At 41.6% G+C, this 25,570-nt stretch overlaps 2 protein-coding genes across 2 annotated transcripts; one reads left to right on the top strand and one right to left on the bottom strand.

Annotated features, from left to right (window-relative positions):
- Positions 1-4,347: 4,347 nt before the first annotated feature.
- Positions 4,348-7,923, top strand: LOC110505426 (gap junction beta-3 protein). The gene is made up of 2 exons (XM_021584631.2): positions 4,348-4,490; positions 5,689-7,923. Exon 2 carries the CDS (start codon positions 5,767-5,769, stop codon positions 6,604-6,606), a length of 840 nt encoding a protein of 279 aa, XP_021440306.1. The 5' UTR covers positions 4,348-4,490; positions 5,689-5,766; the 3' UTR covers positions 6,607-7,923.
- A 2,218-nt stretch (positions 7,924-10,141) lies between these two features.
- Positions 10,142-20,373, bottom strand: LOC110505425 (3-hydroxy-3-methylglutaryl-CoA lyase). Its single transcript, XM_021584630.2, has 9 exons — positions 20,213-20,373; positions 19,764-19,853; positions 19,443-19,550; positions 14,906-15,001; positions 14,563-14,711; positions 14,378-14,441; positions 14,025-14,213; positions 11,371-11,496; positions 10,142-11,113 (listed from the first exon to the last, which is right to left on the bottom strand). The coding sequence occupies exons 1-9, from the start codon at positions 20,309-20,311 to the stop codon at positions 11,012-11,014; spliced, it is 1,023 nt and encodes a 340-aa protein (XP_021440305.2). The 5' UTR covers positions 20,312-20,373; the 3' UTR covers positions 10,142-11,011.
- Between the last annotated feature and the right edge of the window lie 5,197 nt (positions 20,374-25,570).

The following is a 25,570-nucleotide window of genomic DNA, read 5'->3' as shown; positions in this document are numbered from 1 at the left end:
TATCTTGCCGAGACACGTAAATCCCAGCCAGCTGTTTGTTATCCATGTCGTCGTTCAGCCACGACTCTGTGAAACATAAGATATTACAGTTTTTAATGTCCTGTTATTAGGATAGTCTTGATCAGAGCTCATCCATTTTGTTACCCAATGATTGCACGTTGGCTAATAGGACTGATGGGAGAGGGGAATTACTCACTTGCAGTCGGATCATTACAAGGCCTACGTCCCCGATATCTCCGTCTTTTCTTCATGCAAATTACGGGGATGTGGGCCTTGTCGGGTGTCTGAAGTAAATAATTTGCGTACAACTCGTTAAAGAAAAAATCTTTGTCCAGTACGAGGTGAGTAATCGGTGTCCTGATATCGAGAAGCTCTTTTCGGTCATTTTGTACAAAATAAGTTACAAATAACGTGAAGAAACACACACAATAGCACAATTGTTTAGGAGCCCGTAAAACGGCAGCCATCTCCTCCGTCATCGTTAAAAGATCTTCAGGAAGGTCATTCTATTGCCAATGCTTGTCTATGAATATCGCATGGCTGTGTGCTCGATTTTAAATCTGTCGTTCTGCCCCTGAACAAGGCAGTTAACCCACTGTTCCTAGGCCGTCATTGAATATAAGAATTTGTTCTTAACTGACTTGCCTAGTTAAATAAAGGTAAAATAAATAAATATACCTGCCAGCAACAGGTGTGGCTGAAATAGCCAAATGAAACACATTCCTAATATTGTGTTGCAAAGGAAGGTCTCTGCATGTCAATGCAACAAACAAAAGTAAAAATGAAATGTGTTCAATGAAAAGAGGGTAACTTAAAAAAAACAGCTAATATGATAGGGAATTGCTGTGCCTTTATTTTACTTTCACTTCACTACATTCCTAAAATAATGTACTTTTTACTCCATACATTTTCCTTGACACCCAAAAGTACTTATTACATTTTGAATGCTTAGCAGGACAGGGAAATAGTCCAATTCACGCACTTATCAACAGAACAACCCTGGTCATCCCTACTGCCCCTGATCTGGCGGACTCACTCACTTATTTCATTTGTAAATGATGTCTGAATGTTAGAGTGTGCCCCTGGCTTTCCGTAAATTTTAAAAACAAGAAAATGGTGTAATCTGGTTTCTTTAATATATGGAATTTGAAACGATTATGTATATTTTACCAATCACATTTACTTTTGATACTTAAGTATATTTTAAACCAAATACTTTTAGACTTTCACTCAAGTAGTATTTTACTGGGTGACTTTTACTTGAGTCATTTTCTATTAAGGTATCTCTACTTTTATGACAGTTGGTTACTTTTTCCACCACTACCTAGCACCAGGTAAGCCTTTGATGCTTTCCACCAATCAGGTGTAAGAAACAGCAGCTGAACAAAAACTCATATTCATCTCTGGGTGTGGCGGTCTCTTATGTTAGTGGAGGGTTGGAAGCATTCTGGAACAAGTTTCAACTGGAAGAAAGAACTGTGCATAGAAACAGGAGATAGAAATTAACATCAACACAAACAAAACATGCTCAAACAATCTGCTGTTTCCTTATCCCCATTTGTCCTGAGTTTAGTTAATGGAGAAGAGATGGCCTTTCAATTATATGCTAATACCTATTTCTTGTGTATGTAACTTAACATGTGTGAGTAGTGTATATAAACTCAGCAACAAAAAAAAAGTCCCTTTTTCAGGACCCTGTCTTTCAAAGATAATTCGTAAAAATCCAAATAACTTCACAGATCTTCATTGTAAAGGGTTTAAACACTATTTCCCATGCGTGTTCAATGAACGATAAACAATTCATGAACATGCACCTGTGGAACGGTCGTTAAGACACTAACAGCTTACAGACAGTCGGCAATTAAGGTCACAGTTATGAAAACTTAGGACACTAAAGAGGCCTTTCTACTGACTCTGAAAAACACCAAAAGAAAGATGCCCAGGGTCCCTGCTCATCTGCATGAACGTGCCTTAGGCATGCTGCAAGGAGGCACGAGGACTGCTCATGTGGCCAGGGTAATAAATTGCAATGTCTGTACTGTGAGACGCCTAAGACTACAGGGAGACAGGACGGACAGCTGATCGTCCTCGCAGTGGCAGACCACGTGTAACAACACCTGCACAGGATTGGTACATCCGAACATCACACCTGCGGGACAGGTACAGCATGGCAACAACATCTGCCCGAGTTACACCAGGAACGCACAGTCAGTGCTCAGACTGTCCGCAATAGGCTGAGAGAGGCTGGACTGAGGACTTGTAGACCTGTTGTAAGGCAGGTCCTCACCAGACATCACTGGCAAAGCAAAGCCTATGGGCACAAACCCACCGTCGCTGGACTAGACAGGACTGGCAAAAAGTGCTCTTCTCTGACGAGTCGCGGTTCTGTCTCACCAGGGGTGATGGTCGGATTCGCGTTTATCGTTGAAGGAATGAGCGTTACACCGAGGCACTCCTGAGCGGCGATTGATTTGGAGGTGGAGGGTCCGTCATGGTCTGGGGTGGTGTATCTCCTGCGTGCCAGTGGCCATTGAAGGTGAGCATTTTCCCACTGAAGTCGCATACGATGTCGAACTGTAGTCAGGTCAAGACACTGGTGAGGATGACAGGCACGCAGATGAGCTTCCCTGAGATGGTTTCTGACAGTTCATGCAGAAATTCTTTGGTTGTGCAAAGCCATAGTGTCATGAGCTGTCCGGGTGGTTGGTATAAGATGATCCTGCAGATGAAGAAGCTGGATGTCGAGGTCCTGTGCTGGCGTGGTTACATGTGGTCTGTGAGGCTGGTTGGACGTACTACCAAATTCTCTAAAACGTTGTTGGAGGCGGCTTATGATAGAGAAATTAACAAATGAACATTCAATTATCTGGTAACTACTCTGGTGGACATTCCTGCTGTCAGCATGCCAATTGCATGCTCCCTCAAAACGTGAGACATCTGTGGCATTGTGTTGTGTGACAAAACTTCACATTTTAGAGTGGCCTTTTTTTGTCCCCAGCACAAGGTGCACCTGTGTAATGATCATGCTGCTTAATCAGCATCTTGATATTCCACACCTGTCAGGTGAATAAATTATGTTAGCAAAGTAGAAATGCTCACTAACAGGGATGTAAACAAATCTGTGCACAAAATTGGAGAGTAATAAACTTTTTGTGCGTATGGAAAATGTCTTGGATATTTTATTTCAGCTCATGAAACATGGGACCAACACTTTACATGTTGCGTTTATATTTTTGTTTGGTATATTGCTGAATATTTGTTGCTGTATATTTAATGCAGCATACTGTACATTTTTGTTCATCGTGGAAAAATATTCTGGGAGGGAAAATAATCGCTGGCTCATTAACATATTTTGAGGTGTGTCTTCTAAGAGGCTATAGTTGTTGCACCCGTTAGTTCTGTACTGATTTAAGTTATATGAGGTACTACTATATGAGGGACAGATCAGAGTGATGGCTGGTGTTAAACCTTTAATGGTTGACTATTTAACCAAATCTGTTATGCCCTGTAATTACAACCAGTTTGGAAGCCTTTGTTTAGGCCTCTAGAAGTGCAAGTGATATAAAACACCAAGTATTCATTAATATGCTATAATATACAAATGCCTATCAGCCAACTTGCTTGCGCCAATCCTTCGTAATTACAGTAAAGTACTGTAAAAAATTACTTTCTTACCGTTTCTTTGTCACTTTTACAGTATTGTACTGTCTTTCATTGCTTTGACATTATAGTAATTTACAGGAAGCAGGCATCCAATTACCATGAATATTTCAGTAATGTATTAGCATTATCCAGAGATAGTCAGAAATATACCATAAGATATCTTGTTGTAATTACAATTATTTTGAAGACCAGTATATCCTTAACTACAACAGGATTTTCAGTAACGATGACAGAAAAGTTTTATTTGCTATGACTATTATGTTTTTTTTATTATCAATCTTGGTTGAATGCACCAACTGTAAATTGTTAAGGACAAAAGTGCCCGTTAAATTACCAAAATGTAAATGAAAATATAAAAATGAAAACTTGCAAAAACACTTGGTAATACGTCACTGGGTAATTTCAATTATATGCTGTAATTGTAATTGGTCTGTAAATTCTATTACAGTAACTGACGTGGTACTGTAAATTAGATTACATGAACATTTTTGGTACCATAAAATGTATTACAGTAGCTGTACTGTAAAATCAAATACAGTAACTTACTACCAATTACTAACCAGTGAGTTACTGTACATTTTACAGGAAATGTTTTACAGTGTGGTGTAGGCCCATTCCAGGAAAAAAAACATCTGGGCCTCAATTGGTAGGCTACAAGTTTATTTTTTAAACCCCACCCACAGACAAACGCCAAAGACACATCAATCATGACAACAGCATTCTATCTGTTGAGCGGGGCTAATCTATGCGTAAAACGAATTAACTACAGAAAACAGAAGAAAACTGATTATGAACTGAAGCACAAACAATGGATTGACATTTGTTAAGTAAGTGAAAAGTAGGCTATCTATTTTTATGAATGTATCTGCTCCTTACTTTGTGGATGAGTTTAAGAGAGCATGGTGTAAAAAGGTATTTTGATTGTTTTACTCCGCTGATGTTGAATTGTAGCCTAAAGTTTTGGCGTAACTAGATAGTCCATTTAATTTACTCTGTTACTACAAAAGTCTGAGATTTACTCTGTTCCGACATATCATAAAGTTTATAGGTTACTCAGCCACCTGAATATGCGCAATAAGAAGAGCAGATAAAAAGTATTCTACTTTCAACTGTATCCATTCCTTTCTTAGGGATACTTTTTGAACAGTTCACATTGGCTTTATACCAACATGTAAAATGTATAAGCAGACATAAACAATGAGGGAACAAAGAACAAATAACTATGATGGCATTGATTTCCTTCCCTGTACAGCCACACAGTAAAACTCTGATTTAATTGGAAAATTATTCTTATCCAATATATCACAGACAACCCAACTGTTATAGCCTAGTCAGTGTGTGGTAAAGTGAGTCATTTTAAGGCCTACTATAGTAGCATATGCCTTAATTTGTATGCCCACCTGGCCCTAACCCATTGTTCCCGGGGCGCCGAAGACGTGGATGTAGATTAGGGCAGCCCCCCCCACACACCTCTCTGATTCAGAGGGGTTGGGTTAAATGCGGAAGACACAATTAAGTTGAAGGCATTCAGATGTACAACTGACTAGGTATCCCCCTTTCCCCAATTCTCATCTACTGTCATCAGTTTTTAAAATGTATTAATTGCCACATTGACTTTATATGAAGGTTGTGTAAACCTTAGATATTAAGAGTTAAATATTACAAGGAGAAAGAAACTATTCTAAAGCGATCTTTGTTGACAAAGTTGACTATATGAATATGAATATGTGGGATATGTGGAAGTAAACTGATTAAAAAAAATCGATTGAAAAAGGGAAACAAAATCTCAGTCAATGTAGAATACCTAAGTTCTCAAATAAGAAATAATGTACTTCTGGTTGCTATAAAATGCTGTAGATTGAGGTCTACACATAAACATAGGCCTACACCCAAAAAGCTGAAAAGCTCCTCTTGTTTGTGTGGATTGTATCATACCATTTTGAAGGGCATTGTGCAATTAATTCATACCAGGATCCAGGTTACATTGATGCCTTCCCTCAACCATCTTCTCTTTTATCTACTCAGGTTGCTCCAGTGTTCCATAGTTATTGAACAAAAGGAGGCAAGTTCTGAAAAAGAGACTGTCAACATCCAGCCTCAACCATGGATTGGAAGACCTTCCAAGCCCTCCTGAGTGGGGTGAATAAGTACTCCACGGCATTTGGTCGTATCTGGCTCTCTGTGGTGTTTGTGTTCAGGGTAATGGTGTACGTGGTGGCGGCAGAGCGTGTGTGGAGCGATGATCAGAAGGACTTTGACTGCAACACCAAGCAGCCCGGCTGTGCTAACGTCTGTTACGACCACTACTTCCCCATCTCCCACATCCGCCTGTGGGCCCTGCAGCTCATCTTCGTCACCTGCCCTTCCTTCATGGTGATGATGCATGTGGCGTATCGCGATGAACGCGAACGTAAGAATGCCATGCACGGCAACAAGGACAAGCTGTACGAGAACACAGGGAAGAGGCACGGCGGCCTCTGGTGGACCTACCTGCTTAGTCTCTTCGTCAAGACGGGCATCGAGATCTCCTTCCTCTACATCCTCCACAAAATCTACGACAGCTTCTACCTGCCCCGGCTGGTCAAGTGTGAGGTCAGCCCCTGCCCCAATCAGGTGGACTGCTACATCGGCCACCCCACAGAGAAGAAAGTTTTCACCTACTTCATGGTGGGCGCCTCGGGCCTCTGCATTGTGCTCAACGTCTGTGAGATCATATACCTTGTCTCCAAGCGGATCGCTCACATAGCACAAAATACGAGGAGAAAACAGAACACCATGGCCTTGAATGAACGGTACAGCAAGGAGAATTCCTGCAGCAACTGCACTCTGCCCATGTCTCAGCTGGAGAAACAACCCTTAAGGTTCCAGTCCCCAGGCCACCTTCAAGCCCCTTTACCGACTCACATTCGGGCGTCTGCCCCTAACCTGTCCTCTGCAGCATAGGATGCCTGAACTATCCCAAGATTCAACCACAACATGTATGCCTATGGAGCCAGGTCTCACCTTATTGATCAAGCCTGCTCATGCTTGTCCTCCTTTAAGACTCTGTATGAGAGACAGGTTTTTCTCTAAGACTCTACTGTCCTATTACTGCCCTATACTGCCATGGTGCAAGGCTTTGTACTGATGTTCCATGACCCTGGGGCTAGACAACCCTGATCTTGAGCCACACCCCATTTTATACAACTCAGCCCCCACTGCCAGACTAAATACAAAAAATACAACAAAATCTACAATTGTCTACTGTAACATCTTACAAAGCTTTTCCAGTTAGTCTCACTTTGTTTTCACATTACTTTGGGGTTTCTTGCCAGGGGTAAAGGCGCCCGCATACTAGATTTGGTTTGTTCATCGCAAAACTCGGCTAGGCGAAGTGAACGTCTGTGTTCGCATACTCCCTAAAGACTTTCGCTTGAAAAACAAGAAAAAAGCAGCAATATTACTGTTGTTTGTCCCTTGTAAGCCACCGTAGCAACAACATAGCCAGTAACACATCCTCAAAACAGTCAGAATTAATCTAAGATAAATCAAGAAATCTGTAATACATTTTTTACCGAGGATGTCTGTCGCACAATTGTATATATAGCTAAGATGTTTGGTGTAAGTGAAAAAGTGAAAAAAGACTAGTAGAACATTACCCTCAAATACATTTTTTTTACCCTGTTTTATGACCTCAATATGAGGACAACAGAATGATAACAAATCTCTTTACTTTGGACTTGATAGTGTTACTGCAAGATTAGTCTAAAATGGACAGTGGCTTCCCACTACTTGACGCTCTAATCATTTATTTAGTTTTATTTACAGCATTTATTCTAAGAGAAGCTCCTCTATCATTATTACGGATATTTTGTATTTTTTACTTACTCTATTGCAAGACTACATTAGCATGGTTCCACTCAGATTTATGTTGCAAAGCTACAACAGATTGCCTGTGTTTTTACATGCTTGTAAACCAACCTTCCTCATCCAAGGTTTATGTTGATTCAAATGAGGGACAAGGAACGCTGCTATTTAATTGATCAAGTCCACTTATGCAAGTAAACCCTGGCATCTTGGAAAGCTGGAGCACATGAAAGCAAAGAAGAACAGGGTGGACAATAAAGTGGATAAAATCTCAGCCTTACAGTGTTCCTCATGGAACATTGGTGTGGATACCTGATAGCCTCACATTGTCAGGAGCAGAACCTTCCCAATCAGCTTCAAACTTCCATTTTGAACATTATTATTTTGATAAATAAAATGTTTACATTTAATTTACTTCAGTCTCATGTTACAGTAGTTATTTGACATTCCTGTTGACTTATCTTTTTCTGGATTCTAGACAAGTACTTGACTTTTGGCCCCATTCAGGTGACCCTGACTGACTCAATCAGAACATCTCTAGTCAGGACATTAAAACAGACCCATGTGACATACAGGACCACAAGCGCAAAGACATCCTGTTATAACCATGTAATACAGTATGTCGTATTGATGTAGGTCCACACACGTACAGTCAGTGAAAGGATGTTTCTAACACAAAATATTGCTTTAGTGTTCATTTTCAATTAGATGTTGGAATTTCTCTGATGTGTATGTTCAAGTCATCAACGCATTGGCCCATATCTGCCAGCTAAGGACAACATCTACTTTACCGTTTCCTGTTCTGCATTCTCCCAATCAATGATGACAATGACAAAAATGGACCAACAAACATTCAAATGACTGAGTCAGATCTAGACAATTATTGTTTTAGCATCTGCCTATTTCCTCATTGTGGCGCAGAAACATTTGTTGAGATTCTCTGGGAGTCTGTGTTAGCAAGCTAAATGAATCTGCATAGCAGGTCCAGCTTGTCATTCAGGTTTCTCTTTGCATTAGGACAAGGAGTGGAAGACAAACACTCCTTGTCCTAATGCAAAGAGAAACCTGAATGACAAGCTGGGCCTGCTATGCAGATTCTTTTAGCTTGCTCACACAAATTCTCAGAGAATCTCAACAAATGTTTCTGTGCCACAATGAGGAAATAGGCAAATAGTAAAACAATAATTGTCTAGATCTGACTCAGTCATTTGACTGGAACATGTTCCGGGATTCTTCCGATGGCATTGAGGAGTACACCACATCAGTCACTGGCTTTATCAATAAGTGCATCGAGGACGTTGTCCCCACAATGACTGTACATACATACCCCAACCAGAAGCCATGGATTACAAGCAACATTCGCACTGAGCTAAAGGGTGGAGCTGCCGCTTTCAAGGAGCGGGACTCTAACCCGGAAGCTTATAAGAAATCCCGCTATGCCCTCCGACGAACCATCAAACAGGCAAAGCGTCAATACAGGCTAAGATTGAATCATACTACACCGGCTCCAACGCTTGTCTTATGTGGCAGGGCTTGCAAACTATTACAGACTACAAAGGGAAGCACAGCTTCGAGCTGCCCAGTGACACGAGCCTACCAGACGAGCTAAATCACATCTATGCTCGCTTCGAGGCAGGCAACATTGAGGCATGCATGAGAGCATCAGCTGTTCCGGACAATTGTGTGATCACGCTCTCCGTAGCCGACGTGAGTAAGACCTTTAAACAGGTCAACATTCACAAGGCTGCGGGGCCAGATGGATTACCAGGACATGTGCTCCGGGCATGTGCTGACCAACTGGCAGGTGTCTTCACTGACATTTTCAACATGTCCCTGATTGAGTCTGTAATACCAACATGTTTCAAGCAGACCACCATAGTCCCAGTGCCCAAGAACACAATGGCAACCTGCCTAAATGACTACAGACTCATAGCACTCACATCCGTAGCCATGAAGTGCTTTGAAAGGTTGTTAATGGCTCACATCAACACCATTATCCCAGAAACCCTAGGCCCACTCCAATTTGCATACTGCCCAAACAGATCCACAGATTATGCAATCTCTATTGCACTCCACACTGCCCTTTCCCACCTGGATAAAAGGAACACTTATGTGAGAATGCTATTCATTGACTACAGCTCAGCGTTCAACACCATAGTACCCTCAAAGCTCATCACTAAGCTAAGGTCTACCTGTTGTATTCGGCACACGTGACAAATAAACTTTGATTTGCATCACTTGCTTTCCAGTAAAATTGCAAAATCACAACCTCTCAGACTATATCACTCAACCATTAGGGACATACACGAATCCAATGGTTTACAAATATCTCAATGGATCCACCTTTGATTGGTTTTGTAGTGCCTATGAATGAATGTCAAATCCTCAACTAGACTACTGTTATATAATCACCAGATCCCTAGGTGAGTCATTTCTTCATCCTAGTGGGATGGGGAGTGTTGTGCTGGTAGACATTTTGGCTACACTGTAGACGTGTCACAGACACTGGCTGTGTAAATGCACTAGATTATATAACCTGTTCTGTTAAATATGCAAAACACATTCATTAAAAATGTTAGTATTTATTTTTTGAAAATACAGGAAAAAAAAATGTGCTTCCTTAGATTTGAGACAAACTTTTCGAATGGCTTTAATTCAGAAGTGTAACCTTTTACAATAAATATTTACATTGAATGACACACACCAAACCCAAGAATTAAACAGAAAAAGAAAGACAAATTCCACTCAAACTGCAGGAATGGTGGACTTTAATTGTCCTAATATGGTAGGCTTGTAACTCCTAAGTGGTTTTCAAGTAAGGATAGTTGGAAGTTTGGTTAAATGGAAATAAACATGACATCAGAATGACTAAATCCTGTGACTTCCTGTCCCATAATAGAAAACAATTGGTTGATTCTTATCAATACATGTATTTTCTATTCCACTCTGCAAACATCAAGATCTGTTTAGGATACCTACTGCAATACACTGGCAGGACCCATCCCTTTGCCACTGTTACAACAACTGGCTAAACATAAGGATTGACAAATAAGGACAAGGCTGTTTGTACACCAAGCAACTGAAGTACAAGTCAGGCAATCCCTTCTTTTAACTTTGTTGTTCATGTAACTTTAAATTATATTAAAACAGCATACTTTATTCAGAATAACATTTCCTTCCATGACTAGTGTATTTGCAATAATCATGTAACACACAAAGGTAGCTGGCAAGGCACCAGGTTTATGTAGGACATGATGTGAATGATAAGGCACCACTTGAGCAAGGCTTTCCAACTATTTCGATTTCTTCATTTATAAGCGAGGTACTTGACTTATATCAAATAATGGAACACACACAGTTCTTACAACCATTTTTATCTACAGCTAATCAAAATATATTACACCTCGGTGGCACAGGTGTGTGTTGCCTTAGTAATGCCTTTTAGCCTTGTCTGTAGGAATCACTCGTGACATCCCTCTTCTAGGCCTTTGTGGAGCCAGGTTCAGAGTTTGCAGGTGGCCTGGGCCACTTTCGAGCTTGTCTTCTTGTTAAGGGAACAACAGATAAAAGCTCCAGCATCCATCAGCTTTGGCAGGTCCACTCCCTGAGATAGAGGGAGAGGAAGGACAGAGTCACACACAAACAGTGAACTCATTGTGTGCACTGACTAGTTTAAAAAAGATAACTGGTTCTCCTACAGATCAAAACGCTTTGTGTCGAAGTAAACACTGATGACAATGATGCTGTCAATACAGAGGAAGTAGAACACTATCTCGTAACAGTTTGCCAGATTCCATTGAACTGAGGGAGGAAGTGAAAGTGGGAGACAGGTAAAAAGAGAGGGAAGAGGAGAATTCTCACCGTCTGAATGCCAAGTCCGTGCAACATGTACACCACATCTTCTGTGGCCACATTGCCAGAAGCCCCTTGTGCATATGGACACCCGCCAAGGCCAGCCACTGACGAGTCCACAACACTGATGCCCATCTGCAAAAATCAAACAGCATCTTCATCAAATGCATGCCAGTAGAATTCCAGTACTATTCATACAGCAATCAGAGTCCTCTATATTGCACTCAGCTTCAGAGTCGATATTCACGTCATAAGAAGGAATTCCCCTCGACCACGCCCAGAAATTGGGGTAAACATACCCCCATTGTAAAAGAGCCAACTTCGTCGTAGATTTTGTGTTATATGTTATTCAATGTACAGTACATGTAACCAGGTTTTTTTAAATTCTGAACTATAGTTTGCAATGCTCCCACGTAGGGAAATAGAGCCTGCGAGAAGAGCCCTGTGGCTTCAGGCTATTCGGGTTGGGAGAGTAGGAAATGTGGGCACCCAGTGTCCAAGTAGGCTACACTTTACTACCGGTTAAAAGTTAAAAAACACCTACTTATTCAAGGGTTTTTATTTATTTTTACTATTTTCTACATTGTAGAATAAGACATCAAAACTATGAAATGACACATAATAATGTAATAAATAATAAATAATGTAGTAACCAAAACATTGTTAAACAAATCTAAATATATTTTTTATTTGAGATTCTTCAAAGTAGCCACCCTTTGCCTTGATGACAGCTTTGCACACTCTTGGGTTTCTCTCAACCAGCTTCATGAAGTAGTCACCTGGAATGCATTTCAATTAACAGGTGTCCCTTCATAATTTGTGGAATTTCTTTCCTTCTAAATGCGTTTGAGCCAATCAGTTGTGTTGTGACAAGGTAGGGCTTGTATACAGAAGATAGCTCTATTTAGTAAAGGTCCAAGTCCATATTATGGCAAGGACAGATCAAATAAGCAAAGAGAAACGACAGTCCAACATTTCATTAAGACATGAAGGTCAGTCTATACGGAACATTTCAAGAATTTTGAAAGTTTCTTCAAGTGCTGTTGTAAAAACCATCAAGCGCTCTGATGAAACTGGCTCTCATGAGGACCTCCACGGGAATGGCAGACCCAGAGTTACCTCTGCTGCAGAGGATAAGTTCATTAGAGTTACCAGTCTCAGAAATTGCAGCCCAAATAAATGCTTCAGAGTTAAAATAACAGACACATCAACATCAACTGTTCAGAGGAGACTGTGTGAATCAGGCCTTCATGGTCGAATTGCTGCAAAGAAACCACTACAAAAGGACACCAATAAGAAGAGACTTGCTTGGGCCAAGAAAGACGAGCAATGGACATTAGACTGGTGGAAATCTGTCCTTTGGTCTGGAGTCCAAAGTGGAGATTTTTGATCCAACCGCTGTGTCTTTGTGAGACGTGCTGTGTGTGAACGGATGATCTCCGCATGTGTATTTCCCACCGTAAAGCATGGAGGTGGTGTTATGGTGTGAGGGTGCTTTACTGGTGACACTGTCTGTGATTTATTTAGTATTCAAAGCACACTTAACAAGCATGGCTACCACAGCGATACGCCATCCCATCTGGTTTGGGCTTAGTTTAATTTATTTTTCAATATGACAATGACACAACACACCTCCAGGCTGTATAAAGGCTGTTTTTACTAAGGAGTGTGATAGAGTGCTGCATCAGATGACCTAGCCTCCACAATCCCCCCGACCTCAACCAAATGGTGATGGTTTGGGATGAGTCTGACCGCAGAGTGAAGGAAAAGCAGCCAACAAGTGCTCAGCATTTGTGGGAACACCAAGACTGTTGGAAAAGCATTCCAGGTGAAGCTGGTTGAGAGAAAGCCAAGAGTGTGCAAAGCTGTCATCGAGGCAAAGGGTGATTACGCATTAAGAAGGAAAGAAATTCCACAAATTAACTTAAGGAACACCTGTTAATTGAAATGCATTCCAGGTGACTACCTCATGTAGCTGGTTGAGAGAATGCCAAGAGTGTGCAAAGCTGCCATGATGGCAAATGGTGGCTATTTGAAGAATCTCAAATATAAAATATATTTTGATTTGTTTAACAATTGTTTGGTTACTACATTATTCCATGTGTTATTTCATAGTTGTGATGTCTTCACTATTATTCTACATTGTAAAAATTTGTAAAAATAAAGAAAAACCCTTGAATGAGTAGGTGTTCTAAAACTTTTGACCGGTAGTGTAGCTATGTGTGTGGAAAACATTTCATCACAGGTAAGACATTTAACTTGTATAGTCTGTAACTCTACTCACTCTTGTAGCTGTATCGTTTATTTGTTTGTGTTGTTGGTCTTGGCTAGCTTAATATTCTTGTTGGTAGCAAGCTAGCACCTGCGTAGCTGCTAGCGCCATCATTAAAAGGGGCATAAGAGAAGCCCTACAACATTACATTTTTGTAAGATGTGAGAACGCTCTAGAGCAGGCAATGTTGAAAAGTCATCTTTAGACATGTTGTACCTTTCTTAAATGTAGTTTTGCAATTGACTAAAACAAGCAGAAAACAAGAAAATTACATTTGAAAAAAAAGTCACGTTTTTTTGCTTTGAGCCAATGGGGTAAACACGGGTTGGAATCCCCATAGGCGAGTGGGGCCGCAATGTTCTATCTAATGCCAACTGGGACTATACAGTACCTGCAGGGCAATGAGAATGTTGGCCAGGGCCTGACCGTAGGTGTCATGGCAGTGGACAGCCAGAGCGTTGACGGGCACCTCCCTGCTCACCGCCTGCAGCATCTCAGTCATGCCACCTGGGGTACCCACACCTATGGTGTCACCCAGAGATATCTCATAGCAACCCATGGAGTACAGACGCTTGGCTACCTGCATTAAAGAGTTACAAGTGAAATCCTCAAGCAGTTTTAAAGCTCTATAACAATGTTCAATTAAATCTATTTGGAGGATAATGACATTTATAAGGGAAGATGAGATATTTCTCAGTGAAAAGGGAAAGAATGCTAGGCTTGGTCTGAGTCAGAGGAACTTACCTGAGCCACTTTGTCTGGTGACACCTTGCCCTCATATGGGCATCCCAGCACACATGACACATACCTGAGGGAACAGAGCATGGACATAAGAGGAATGTGACCAACCCTACAGATTTTCTCCATTGACAATCACTGCTCCTCATTTTCTACCTCAGCTTCTTTGTCCGTCTGTCAGTCCGTCTTACCCTCTGACTGGCACGCCGGCCTCTTTGGCTGCTTTGGTGACGACCTCAAAGCGCTGCAGGCTCTCATCCACAGAGCAGTTTATGTTCTTCTTACTGAACAGCTCTGAGGCTGCACCAAATATGGCCACCTCTGCAGCTCCTGCATTCACCTGGGAAAACAAACAGCAACATACTTGCTCGATACCTACAATATAAAATAGGACACTGATTTTACAACAGTGTATGATGACGCTTGATGGAATTCATGAGTTATTCTAACTTCTCGCTTTTTAAGTAATTTGTGTATTGATATGATATTGCGGTGACATAAGCAGAGTGCCATGGAGCCCAGGTAGGAACTTACAGCTGCCAGAAATCCCTTGAGGTTGGGGGTCAGAACGGGGTAGGACACACCTGGCCTTCTGTGTATCCCCATCATCACCTCCACCTGGTCTGCCATCTGCCAATCAGGGGGGAAAAGACACCAAAGATGATGGATAAATGAAGATGCCCCACTCAGGCCATTTACCATTTAAAATTAATTGTAAGTTCTGTCTGCTTAACGGGGTAGCTCTCCCATAGACACCAATGCATTAGCAGCTGGGTCTGATCTGCTTAGTTCATTGACTGTATATGAACTCGAAGAAATGAAGGAGTGTGATGTCTCGCTTCCTCTTCCGTCTCTGAGGACACATCGCAAACTATGCAATGGAGTCTTCGCTAAGTCCCGGGCACCCTTGGTTATTGTTACAACCTTGGACAACATTTTTCCGGGAAGTCAAATACATCCACTGGCAAAATCCCCTCACAATGATCTCAAACTGTGTTTCTAATACACAATTAAACACACTATTTTGTATTTATTAAGGATCCCCACTCTTCCTAGGGTCCAGCAACATTAAGGTGGTTATTTACAATTTGAAATATTACACAACATTACATTTCATAACACTTTACCCAATACATTTAGTGTGTTCCCTCAGGGCCACTTGCAAATCAGGAAACTCTTAGGGTATGTTGTGGAGAACGGTCATTACAATTGCTTCATGGGAACCTGGTAAAATGTTTGTAGTATAGCAAACCACTGAATGGCTCTGAATTCCCTGTAAGCATGCAATCAAAGCTATAAACACATTTGGAACTAACAGCAGATGGGAGTTGTATTCATAACAACTTGGCTAAACATACATTTTGAGAAAACAAGTTATATTAAGTGGCTAGCTAGCGTTAGCAACATTTGGTGGTCAATGAGACAGAGCTAGCTAACCAGCTGAGCTAGGAAACTATGTAACAAAAGTATAATTTAGGAGTCGAAAAATACTCCAACAGGCTCTGCATTTCAGGAATCACAATGGCAAGTACTCCTGGTGCACTGCTCAATTACTTAACCATTTACACATTAATTTAAAGTTAAAATCTCAGTTTTCATGCAATTTAAACGTGAGCTTGGCTCAGGTTAGCTAGCTAAGTTATATTCATAATATAATATATAACTCATCTGCTGTCGATATCAGGATATGATCTGAGTGCACTAATTACAGTGCCTCCAGAATGTATTCATACCCCTTGACCTATTCCACAATGTTGTGTTGTAGCCTGAATTCAAAATTGATAAAATAGTTTACACACAATACCCCATAATGTCAAAGTAAAAACATGTTTTTCAAAATGTTTGCTAAATGTACTGAAAATAAAATACAGAAATATATAAATTTACATAAGTATTCACACCTGAGTCAATACATCATATAAGCAACTTTAGCAGCGATTACAGATTTGAGTTGTTTTGGCTATGTCTGTATCACATTTGCACATCTGGATTTAGGTATTTTCTCCCATTTTTCCTTGCAGATTTTTTCAAGCTCTGTTAAGTTAGATGGGAAGCAGCAGTGAACAACATTCAAGTCTTTCCATGGGATTAGCACCATAGCATGCTGCCACCACCATGCTTCACAGCAGGAATGGTGTTAGACAGGTGATGAGCTGTGCCTGGTTCTCCAGACATAGTGCTTTACATTCAGGCCAAAAGTGTAAAACTTTTGTCTCATCAGACCAGAATATTTCATCTTATTTATGCAGTCTTTCACATTCCATTTAGCAAATTTCGGGCATGCTGTCATGTGCCTTTTTCTCAGGAGTGGCTTCCATCTGGCCACTCTCCCATAAAGCCCAGATTGGTTAAGTGAGGTAGAGACTGTTGTCCTTCTGGCAGTAGTTGCATATTCAGAGTAGTTGCATATTTATTACATTTCCAAATGATGGAGACCACTGTGCTCTTCAATACTATAAACTTCCCCAGATATGTGCCTCAACACAATTCTATCGCAGAGATCTACAGACAGTTCCTTGGACTTCATGGTGTAGCTTCTGCTCTGACATGCACTGTCATCAGTTTCTTTCTAAATCATGTCCAAACAATTGAAATGGCCACAGGTGGACTCCAAGTTGTAGGGACCTCTCAAGGATGATCAAAAGAAATTGGATGCACCTGAACTCAATTTGGAGTGTCATAGTAAAAGGGGTGTGAATACGTTGTTGTGGAGCTCTGTCAGGAGCTCCCTCGGGGCAGTCCCGTTAGTTCTCTTACATATTGCTTACACAGACAAGTTATATATGCATGATTCATTATTTACTTTTGGTTCATGCATGTGACCAACCAATACCACATGAGGCTTCTTTTCCAAGCGGAGACCTTGAAACTGATATACCCATTTATGTTCTCAAAACAATGTTCTGGGTGTACTGCCAAATTGCTTATACTAATAGTGAGGATTCCTCCGGAGCCGGATCAATCAGTCACTTGCATGAACCCAGTCGAAATGGTTATTAGAAAAGCAATGTAAATGATATATTTCTGTATTTCATTTTCAATAAATTTGAGGTAGGTGAGAAAAAAATATTTAAAACATTTTTTGTATTTTTTTTATTTATTTTTTTTAACCCCTTTTTCTCCCCAATTTCGTGGTATCCAATTGTTGTAGTAGCTACTATCTTGTCTCATCGCTACAACTCCCGTACGGGCTCGGGAGAGACGAAGGTCGAAAGTCCTGCGTCCTCCGATACACAACCCAACCAGCCGCACTGCTTCTTAACACAGCTACACCGTGCACCTGGCAACCTTGGTTAGCGCGCACTGCGCCCGGCCCGCCACAGGAGTCGCTGGTGCGCGATGAGACAAGGACATCCCTACCGACCATGCCCTCCCTAACCCGGACAACGCTAGGCCAATTGTGCGTCGCCCCACGGACCTCCCGGTCGCGGCCGGTTACGAAAGAGCCTGGGCGCGAACCCAGGGACTCTGATGGCACAGCTGGCGCTGCAGTACAGCGCCCTTAACCACTGCGCCACCCGGGAGGCCTAAAACATTTTTAATTCAGGCTATAACAACATGTGGAATAAGTCAAGGGGTATGAATACTTTCTGAAGGCATCGAAAAGTGGTTAGTAGCTTTGACTGCGTGCTGGCAGTGCATTTAGACCCATCCAGTGGTTAGGCACACTTCAAAATTCATTTTACCAGGTTCCTGTGAAGCAATTGTAACGACAGTCTACCACAACACACGTAAGAGTCTCCTGAACAGAAAGAGTTTAATAATGTTTCATCTGTATATTCTATAAAGGAAAAATGGGTGTCAAATGAAGCTTTACAGTTTCCTCTGTAATATAAGCAGTATTTTGATTTCAATAATTTTCTTACAAATAATCAATATTGAAAAATATAAACATGAATATTGAAAATATAAAATAATATTTGATTTGTCTAAATTCTCCATATATTGAACATAATCTACTGTACAGGCATATCAAAGTTCTAGAGTGGGATCTCTGCTAGTTTGAGTTATGTTCCAATTTGTAAGCATTTCCAACAGACTGAATGTGAAAACTAATCAAAATTGGTCATCCTCTGCTGGTTATTTGCAGGATGTGCAATGATACAATCCAACAGCATACCACCCTGCATCCCACTGCTGGCTTGTCTCTGATGCTAAGTAGGGTTTGTCCTGCTTAGACCAGATGGTCCTGGATGTAGTGTTGGAGGGCCAGTATGAGGCACTCTTTCCTCTGGTCTAAAAAAAATATCCCAATGCCCCAGGGCAGTGATTGGGGACATTGCCTTGTGTAGGGTGCCGTCTTTCAGATGGGACATTAACTGGTGTCCTAACTCTCTGTGCTCACGAAAGATCCCATGGCACATAAGAGCAGGGCTGTTAACCCCGGTGTCCCCGCTAAATTCCCAATCCTGCCCTCATGGTCACCTAATCATCCCCAGCTTACAATTGGCTCATACATCACCCTCCTCTCCCCTGTAACTATTCCCCTCCTCTCCCCTGTAACTATTCTCCAGGTCGTTGCTGTAAATGAGCATGAGTTCTCAGTCAACTTACCTGTTTTTTTTTAAATACAAGTAAAAGAGGGGCTGTGATTGCCAACTATGCCAATTTCTCTGTAGAAAAATGGGCAATAACTCTAAAACTACCTGAGATTCCACTCTGGAACTTTGATATGCCCGTAGAGTATATTATGTTCAACAATATATTGATATATAACAATAGACATGTTTTATATTTTCTATAATTGTGTTTATATTTTTCAATATTCATATATGAATGTAATACAATTGTTATTGAAATCAAAATACTACCCATTCTACAGGGGAAGTAGTAAAGCTTCATATGAAACACATTTTTCCTCTGTAGCACATACAGATGAAACATTATGGAGTCTTAAAGGAGGCCTGGGTAAGGCCAAAATGTAAAATGTTCTAACTTCAATTAATTATTTCTCTATTAAGATACAAATGTCAAATATATGTCAACAATCCTTCCAAAGGACCCTTTCTATGGCATTCAATTTAGTTAAAATCCCCCAAATCATGGTCCCAAATCACTCTAGTAAGCTCACCTGTGGAACCCATTTCGGGGAGACAAAGCTTGTGGCTTCGATGACAGAAAGACCCGCCTCTGAGAGCATGTCAATCAGGTGAATCTTAACTTCAGAAGGAACGACAGTCTGACAGGGCCAACAGGAGAGAGACAGGAGTTATGACAATAACATCTGCAACCGGTGGCTTTTGACCCAGTTCCCCATAACTGGAAGGACTAACTTTTTCCTAATGACTTTGAGTGACACGCCCACCCACTCAATCCAATGGACCGCCAAAAATATGTAATTCACTGGTGGACTGATTTAAAAGTATCAAATCTTAATAAAGTGAAATATTACCTTCTCATTTTGCAGGCCATCCCTGGGTCCCACCTCCACTATCTTTACCCTCTCTGGGAGAGTTTTCCCTGCAGACGCGCCATCCTGAACCTGTCAACAGAGCGTTGTGAGGCAGAGCACGTAACGTTAGTTAAAAGCAACACACACAAGAACCACACACGCTCAGATTAAGTCAAACCATATCGCATTATGGCTATGACATTGACGGTTATACCAAAATATAGTATCACACACACATTTTAAAAGCGGCCTTTATAATCAATTCTAACAAAACAGCTAGCCAACCTAGTATCAATGATACTGGTACTGTAGTCGCTAGCTAGCAAACTTAGGCTAACAACAGGCGCTTGTGTTTATTAAAGGGCACTCATTTGCAATCAAATGTAGCTAGTCAAAAAAGCAAGCCACTGCATTGAGGAGACATTGAAAAAGAAAACATATGGACTTACTAATTTTGCCACTGCTACTGGACGACTCAAGGATAAACATTGAAGACCCATTCTAGAACCAAAACAGGTTCTGTTGACAAATCTCAAGACAGCCGCCATTTTGGTCCAACATTAGCGTTAACGTCAATTTCTTCTTCTTCTTCTTCTTCTTCTTCTTTGGTATCATGGCGTTCGCACATTTTGTTTGTGCATGCTGCCACCTACTGTGCGGTAGCGTGTGTTCTATCACGTTACATTTGTGATACAAAAATAAAAAAGGAAGCGAGAGAAAATACAAAATTCCACCACCAACCAACCCTACACCTATATACCACAATATAATAAAAAATCAGTCTCGAAATATCTTATAACTCTTCTGCAGTCAAATCTCATACACCCAGATACTTCTCTGCAGCTGCCACCTACACTCATTAAAAACCCACTGCCCCATTCCACTACGTTGACCCTAACTTCTCCTGAACCATGCCAGCGGCCTGGGAGGACGGGACACCACTACTCAACACACCCTGTAACTCTTCTGAAGTAAAATCTCGTAAACCCAAATTCTTCTCTGCAACTGCCACCACATCTATTTTCTGTGATTTACAGTGCGCTCCATTTCTGCAGCACAGAAGATAACCATTGCTATGAACGCTAAGAAGCCAACCTTACTGAAGCATATATCACTCGTTGGCTTATCCCTCTATTCTGGCACCAATCTACTCTCACGATCCCTCACCCTTGACCCCATCCTCCTCTACTTTCTTCACTGCCTCATCATATGACACCTTCTGCACAACTCTGGGCATTTCAATCTGCCTCTCTCGCACCGGACACTTCCAATCCCCGACAACATGGGCACCCCTACAGTTGACGCACACTACTTTATCCACTGAAACTACACAATCATTTGTCCCATGCCTATGGGGAGTGATTCAGGACAGAATTCAGCCTAGTGAAGCTACTGATACCTCTCACCAAGTCCCCTAACATCTTCCTAACGCAATAAGATACTGCCATCAATTAACATGGATTGTCAATGGAGTTTTTTTCTATAGCGTCAAACCGCCGACACGTTCATGTCATGTTCATCTCATGTCACGTGACACATCATATAGACGTTTCTTATGAAAGATCTCACCTTGAAAGCCTTAAAAACATCTACATAACATCTACGTGTACATCATGCTTTCACGTTGTGTACACACAATACTTATGTGTCACAAATTATTTTATGTGAAAGTTTTGTTTTTATTAAAGATCTCACCAAATATGCATTTCACCTCTATATAAAAAATATGTATATGGCTAGTTGATTTGCAGCCAGCTCTCCTTCTACGTGGCTGACGTGAGTAAGACATTTAAACGTGCTAACCATAGCAAGGCTGCCGGCCCAGACAGCATCCCTAGCCGTGTACTCAGAGCATGAGCAGACCAGCTGGCTAGTGTGTTTACTGACATATTCAATCTTTCCCTATCCCAGTCTGCTGTCCCCACATGCTTCAAGATGGCCACCAATGTTCCTGTACCCAAGAAGGCATAGGTAACTGAACTGAATGACTATCGTCCTGTAGCACTCACTTCTGTCATCATGAAGTGCTTTGAGAGACTAGCCAAGGATCATATCACCTCCACCTCTACCTGCCAACCTAGACCCACTGCAATTTGCGTACCGCCCCAATAGGTCCACAGATGATGCAATGGCCATCACACTGCACACTGCTTTATTCCATCTGGACAAGAGGAATACTAACTATGTAAGAATACTGTTCTTTGATTACAGCTGAGCATTCGACACTATAGTACCCTCCAAGCTCATCATTAAGCTGGAGAGCCTGGGTCTCAACACGACCCTATGCGTTTGGGTCCTGGACTTCCTGATGGGCCGCCATCAGGTGGTGAAGGTAGGAAACAGCATCTCCACTTCGCTGATCCTCAACACTGGGGCCCCACAACGGTGCATGCACTTCAGCCCCCTCCTGTACTCCCTGTTCACCCATGACTGCGTGGCCATGCACGCCTCCAACTCGATCATCAAGTTTGCAAACGACACAACAGTAGTAGGCTTGATCACCACCAACAACGAGACAGCCTATAGGGAGGAGGTGAGGGCACTCGGAATGTGGTGTCAGGAAAACAACCTCTCACTCAACGTCAACTAAACAAAGGAGATGATCGTGGACTTCAGGAAACAGCAGAGAGAGCACCCCCCTATCCATATCGACTGGACAGCAGTGGAGAAGGTGGAAATTTTTAAGTTCCTCGGCATACACATCACAGAAAAACTGAAATGGTCCACCAACACAGACAGCGTGGTGATGAAGGCGCAACAGCGCTTCTTCAACCTCAGGAGGCTGAAGAAATTTGGCTTGTCACCTAAAGCCCTCACAAACTTTTACAGATGCACAATTGAGAGCATCCTGTCAGGCTGTGTCATCGCCTGGTACGGCAACTGCACCGCCCACAACCGCAGGGCTCCCCAGAGGGTGGTGCAGTCTGCACAACGCATCACTGGGGGCAGACTACCTGCCCTCCAGGACACCTACAGCACCCGATGTCACAGGAAGGCCAAAAAGATCATCAAGGACAACAACCACCCGAGCCACTGCCTGTTCACCCCGTTACCATCCAGAAGGCGAGGTCAGTACAGGTACATCAAAGCTGGGACGGAGAGACTGAAAAAAAAATTATATCTCAAGGCCATCAGACTGCTAAACACCCATCACTAACAAAGAGAGGTTGCTGCCTACATACAGACTTTTAAATATTGGCCAATCTAACAAATGGATCACTAGTCACTTTATTATTGCCACTTTAATAACAATGTTTACATATCTTGCATTACTCATCCCATATGTACACTGTATTTTATACCATCTATTGCATCTTGCCTATGCAGCTCGGTCATCGCTCATCCATATATCTACAGTGCCTTGCGAAAGTATTCGGCCCCCTTGAACTTTGCGACCTTTTGCCACATTTCAGGCTTCAAACATAAAGATATAAAACTGTATTTTTTTGTGAAGAATCAACAACAAGTGGGACACAATCATGAAGTGGAACGACATTTATTGGATATTTCAAACTTTTTTAACAAATCAAAAACTGAAAAATTGGCCGTGCAAAATGATTCAGCCCCTTTACTTTCAGTGCAGCAAACTCTCTCCAGAAGTTCAGTGAGGATCTCTGAATGATCCAATGTTGACCTAAATGACTAATGATGATAAATACAATCCACCTGTGTGTAATCAAGTCTCTGTATAAATGCACCTGCACTGTGATAGTCTCAGAGGTCCGTTTAAAGCGCAGAGAGCATCATGAAGAACAAGGAACACACCAGGCAGGTCCGAGATACTGTTGTGAAGAAGTTTAAAGCCGGATTTGGATACAAAAAGATTTCCCAAGCTTTAAACATCCCAAGGAGCACTGTGCAAGCGATAATATTGAAATGGAAGGAGTATCAGACCACTGCAAATCTACCAAGACCTGGCCGTCCCTCTAAACTTTCAGCTCATACAAGGAGAAGACTGATCAGAGATGCAGCCAAGAGGCCCATGATCACTCTGGATGAACTGCAGAGATCTACAGCTGAGGTGGGAGACTCTGTCCATAGGACAACAATCAGTCGTATATTGCACAAATCTGGCCTTTATGGAAGAGTGGCAAGAAGAAAGCCATTTCTTAAAGATATCCATAAAAAGTGTCGTTTAAAGTTTGCCACAAGCCACCTGGGAGACACACCAAACATGTGGAAGAAGGTGCTCTGGTCAGATGAAACCAAAATGGAACTTTTTGGCAACAATGCAAAATGTTATGTTTGGCGTAAAAGCAACACAGCTCATCACCCTGAACACACTGAACCCACTGTCAAACATGGTGGTGGCAGCATCATGGTTTGGGCCTGCTTTTCTTCAGCAGGGCCAGGGAAGATGGTTAAAATTGATGGGAAGATGGATGGAGCCAAATACAGGACCATTCTGGAAGAAAACCTGATGGAGTCTGCAAAAGACCTGAGACTGGGACGGAGATTTGTCTTTCAACAAGACAATGATCCAAAACATAAAGCAAAATCTACAATGGAATGGTTCAAAAATAAACATATCCAGGTGTTAGAATGGCCAAGTCAAAGTCCAGACCTGAATCCAATCGAGAATCTGTGGAAAGACCTGAAAACTGCTGTTCACAAATGCTCTCCATCCAACCTCACTGAGCTCAAGCTGTTTTGCAAGGAGGAATGGGAAAAAATGTCAGTCTCTCGATGTGCAAAACTGATAGAGACATACCCCAAGCGACTTACAGCTGTAATCGCAGCAAAAGGTGGCGCTACAAAGTATTAACTTAAGGGGGCTGAATAATTTTGCACGCCCAATTTTTCAGTTTTTGATTTGTTAAAGTTTGAAATATCCAATAAATGTTGTTCCACTTCATGATTGTGTCCCACTTGTTGTTGATTCTTCACAAAAAAATACAGTTTTATATCTTTATGTTTGAAGCCTGAAATGTGGCAAAAGGTCGCAAAGTTCAAGGGGGCCGAATACTTTCGCAAGGCACTGTATATGTACATATTCTTATTCCATCCCTTCAGATGTGTGTGTATTAGGTAGTTGTTGTGGAATTGTTAGATTAATTGTTGATTTTGCTGCACTGTCGGAACTAGAAGCACAAGCATTTCGCTACACTCGCAATAACATCTGCTAACCATGTGACCAATACAATTTTGATTTGATTTGATTACCATGTAGGTATGCCTATTTCTCAAATCAATAAGGACAACAGGGCTTCTTTGTTGGATGGAGTCTTATTCAGAAAGAAGATCTCTGAATTCAGACTTCAGTGCATTCAAGACAACTTGGAACTCGGAACTCTGCAATCCATGAATTCCGGCTTCAGTGTATTCAAGACAACTGGGAATTAAAAATAAATAAAAACATTTGAACGGTCATCCAAACTCGGGCATCTTTCTGATGTCGTTTCCCCCCCAGAGTTCCCAGTTTACCTGTTTAACAGACACAGTCACTGTCACCATGCAGTCCTTAGGCTAGTAATTTCTATGGAGATGTCTTATGGCTAAAAGCAGGGCAGGGCAAAAAGCATATGCTACCCCTTGTTAGCTTAGCCTTAGAAAAAACAACAGTCCAGATTATATGAAGCGATCTAGGCTATAACAATGATTAACTCCATGATTATTTCTGCAAAGTCTACTAGCCTATTGAAGGTCTTGCCCAGCCTCAACAAGGGTTATTGGTAGGCCTATGGGCTTATGAAAACATTTACTTTGAAATGTAATGCAAGAGTCATTATCCCAAGATAAATATGGTCATTTTAAATGCTCGGCAATTTAGAATATTAGTGGTAGGCTATGCCTATAACTAAAGACCA

Source organism: Oncorhynchus mykiss, chromosome 25 (genome assembly GCF_013265735.2).
Source record: "Oncorhynchus mykiss isolate Arlee chromosome 25, USDA_OmykA_1.1, whole genome shotgun sequence".
Lineage (NCBI taxonomy): Eukaryota > Metazoa > Chordata > Actinopteri > Salmoniformes > Salmonidae > Oncorhynchus > Oncorhynchus mykiss.
The sequence above is the reverse complement of the archived record's forward strand: the minus strand, read 5'-3'. Positions and strand labels throughout refer to the sequence as shown.

Coding starts and splice junctions, on each gene's coding strand:
- LOC110505426 (XM_021584631.2), top strand. CDS start 5,767: ATGGATTGGAAGACCTTCCAAGCCCTCCTGAGTGGGGTGAATAAGTAC.
- LOC110505425 (XM_021584630.2), bottom strand. CDS start 20,311: ATGGCGGCTGTCTTGAGATTTGTCAACAGAACCTGTTTTGGTTCTAGA. Junction 14,442..14,562: donor GCCGGCGTGCCAGTCAGAGG/GTAAGACGGACT, acceptor CTGTTCCCTCAG/GTATGTGTCATGTGTGCTGG. Junction 14,214..14,377: donor CACCAGACAAAGTGGCTCAG/GTAAGTTCCTCT, acceptor TCTTTAATGCAG/GTAGCCAAGCGTCTGTACTC.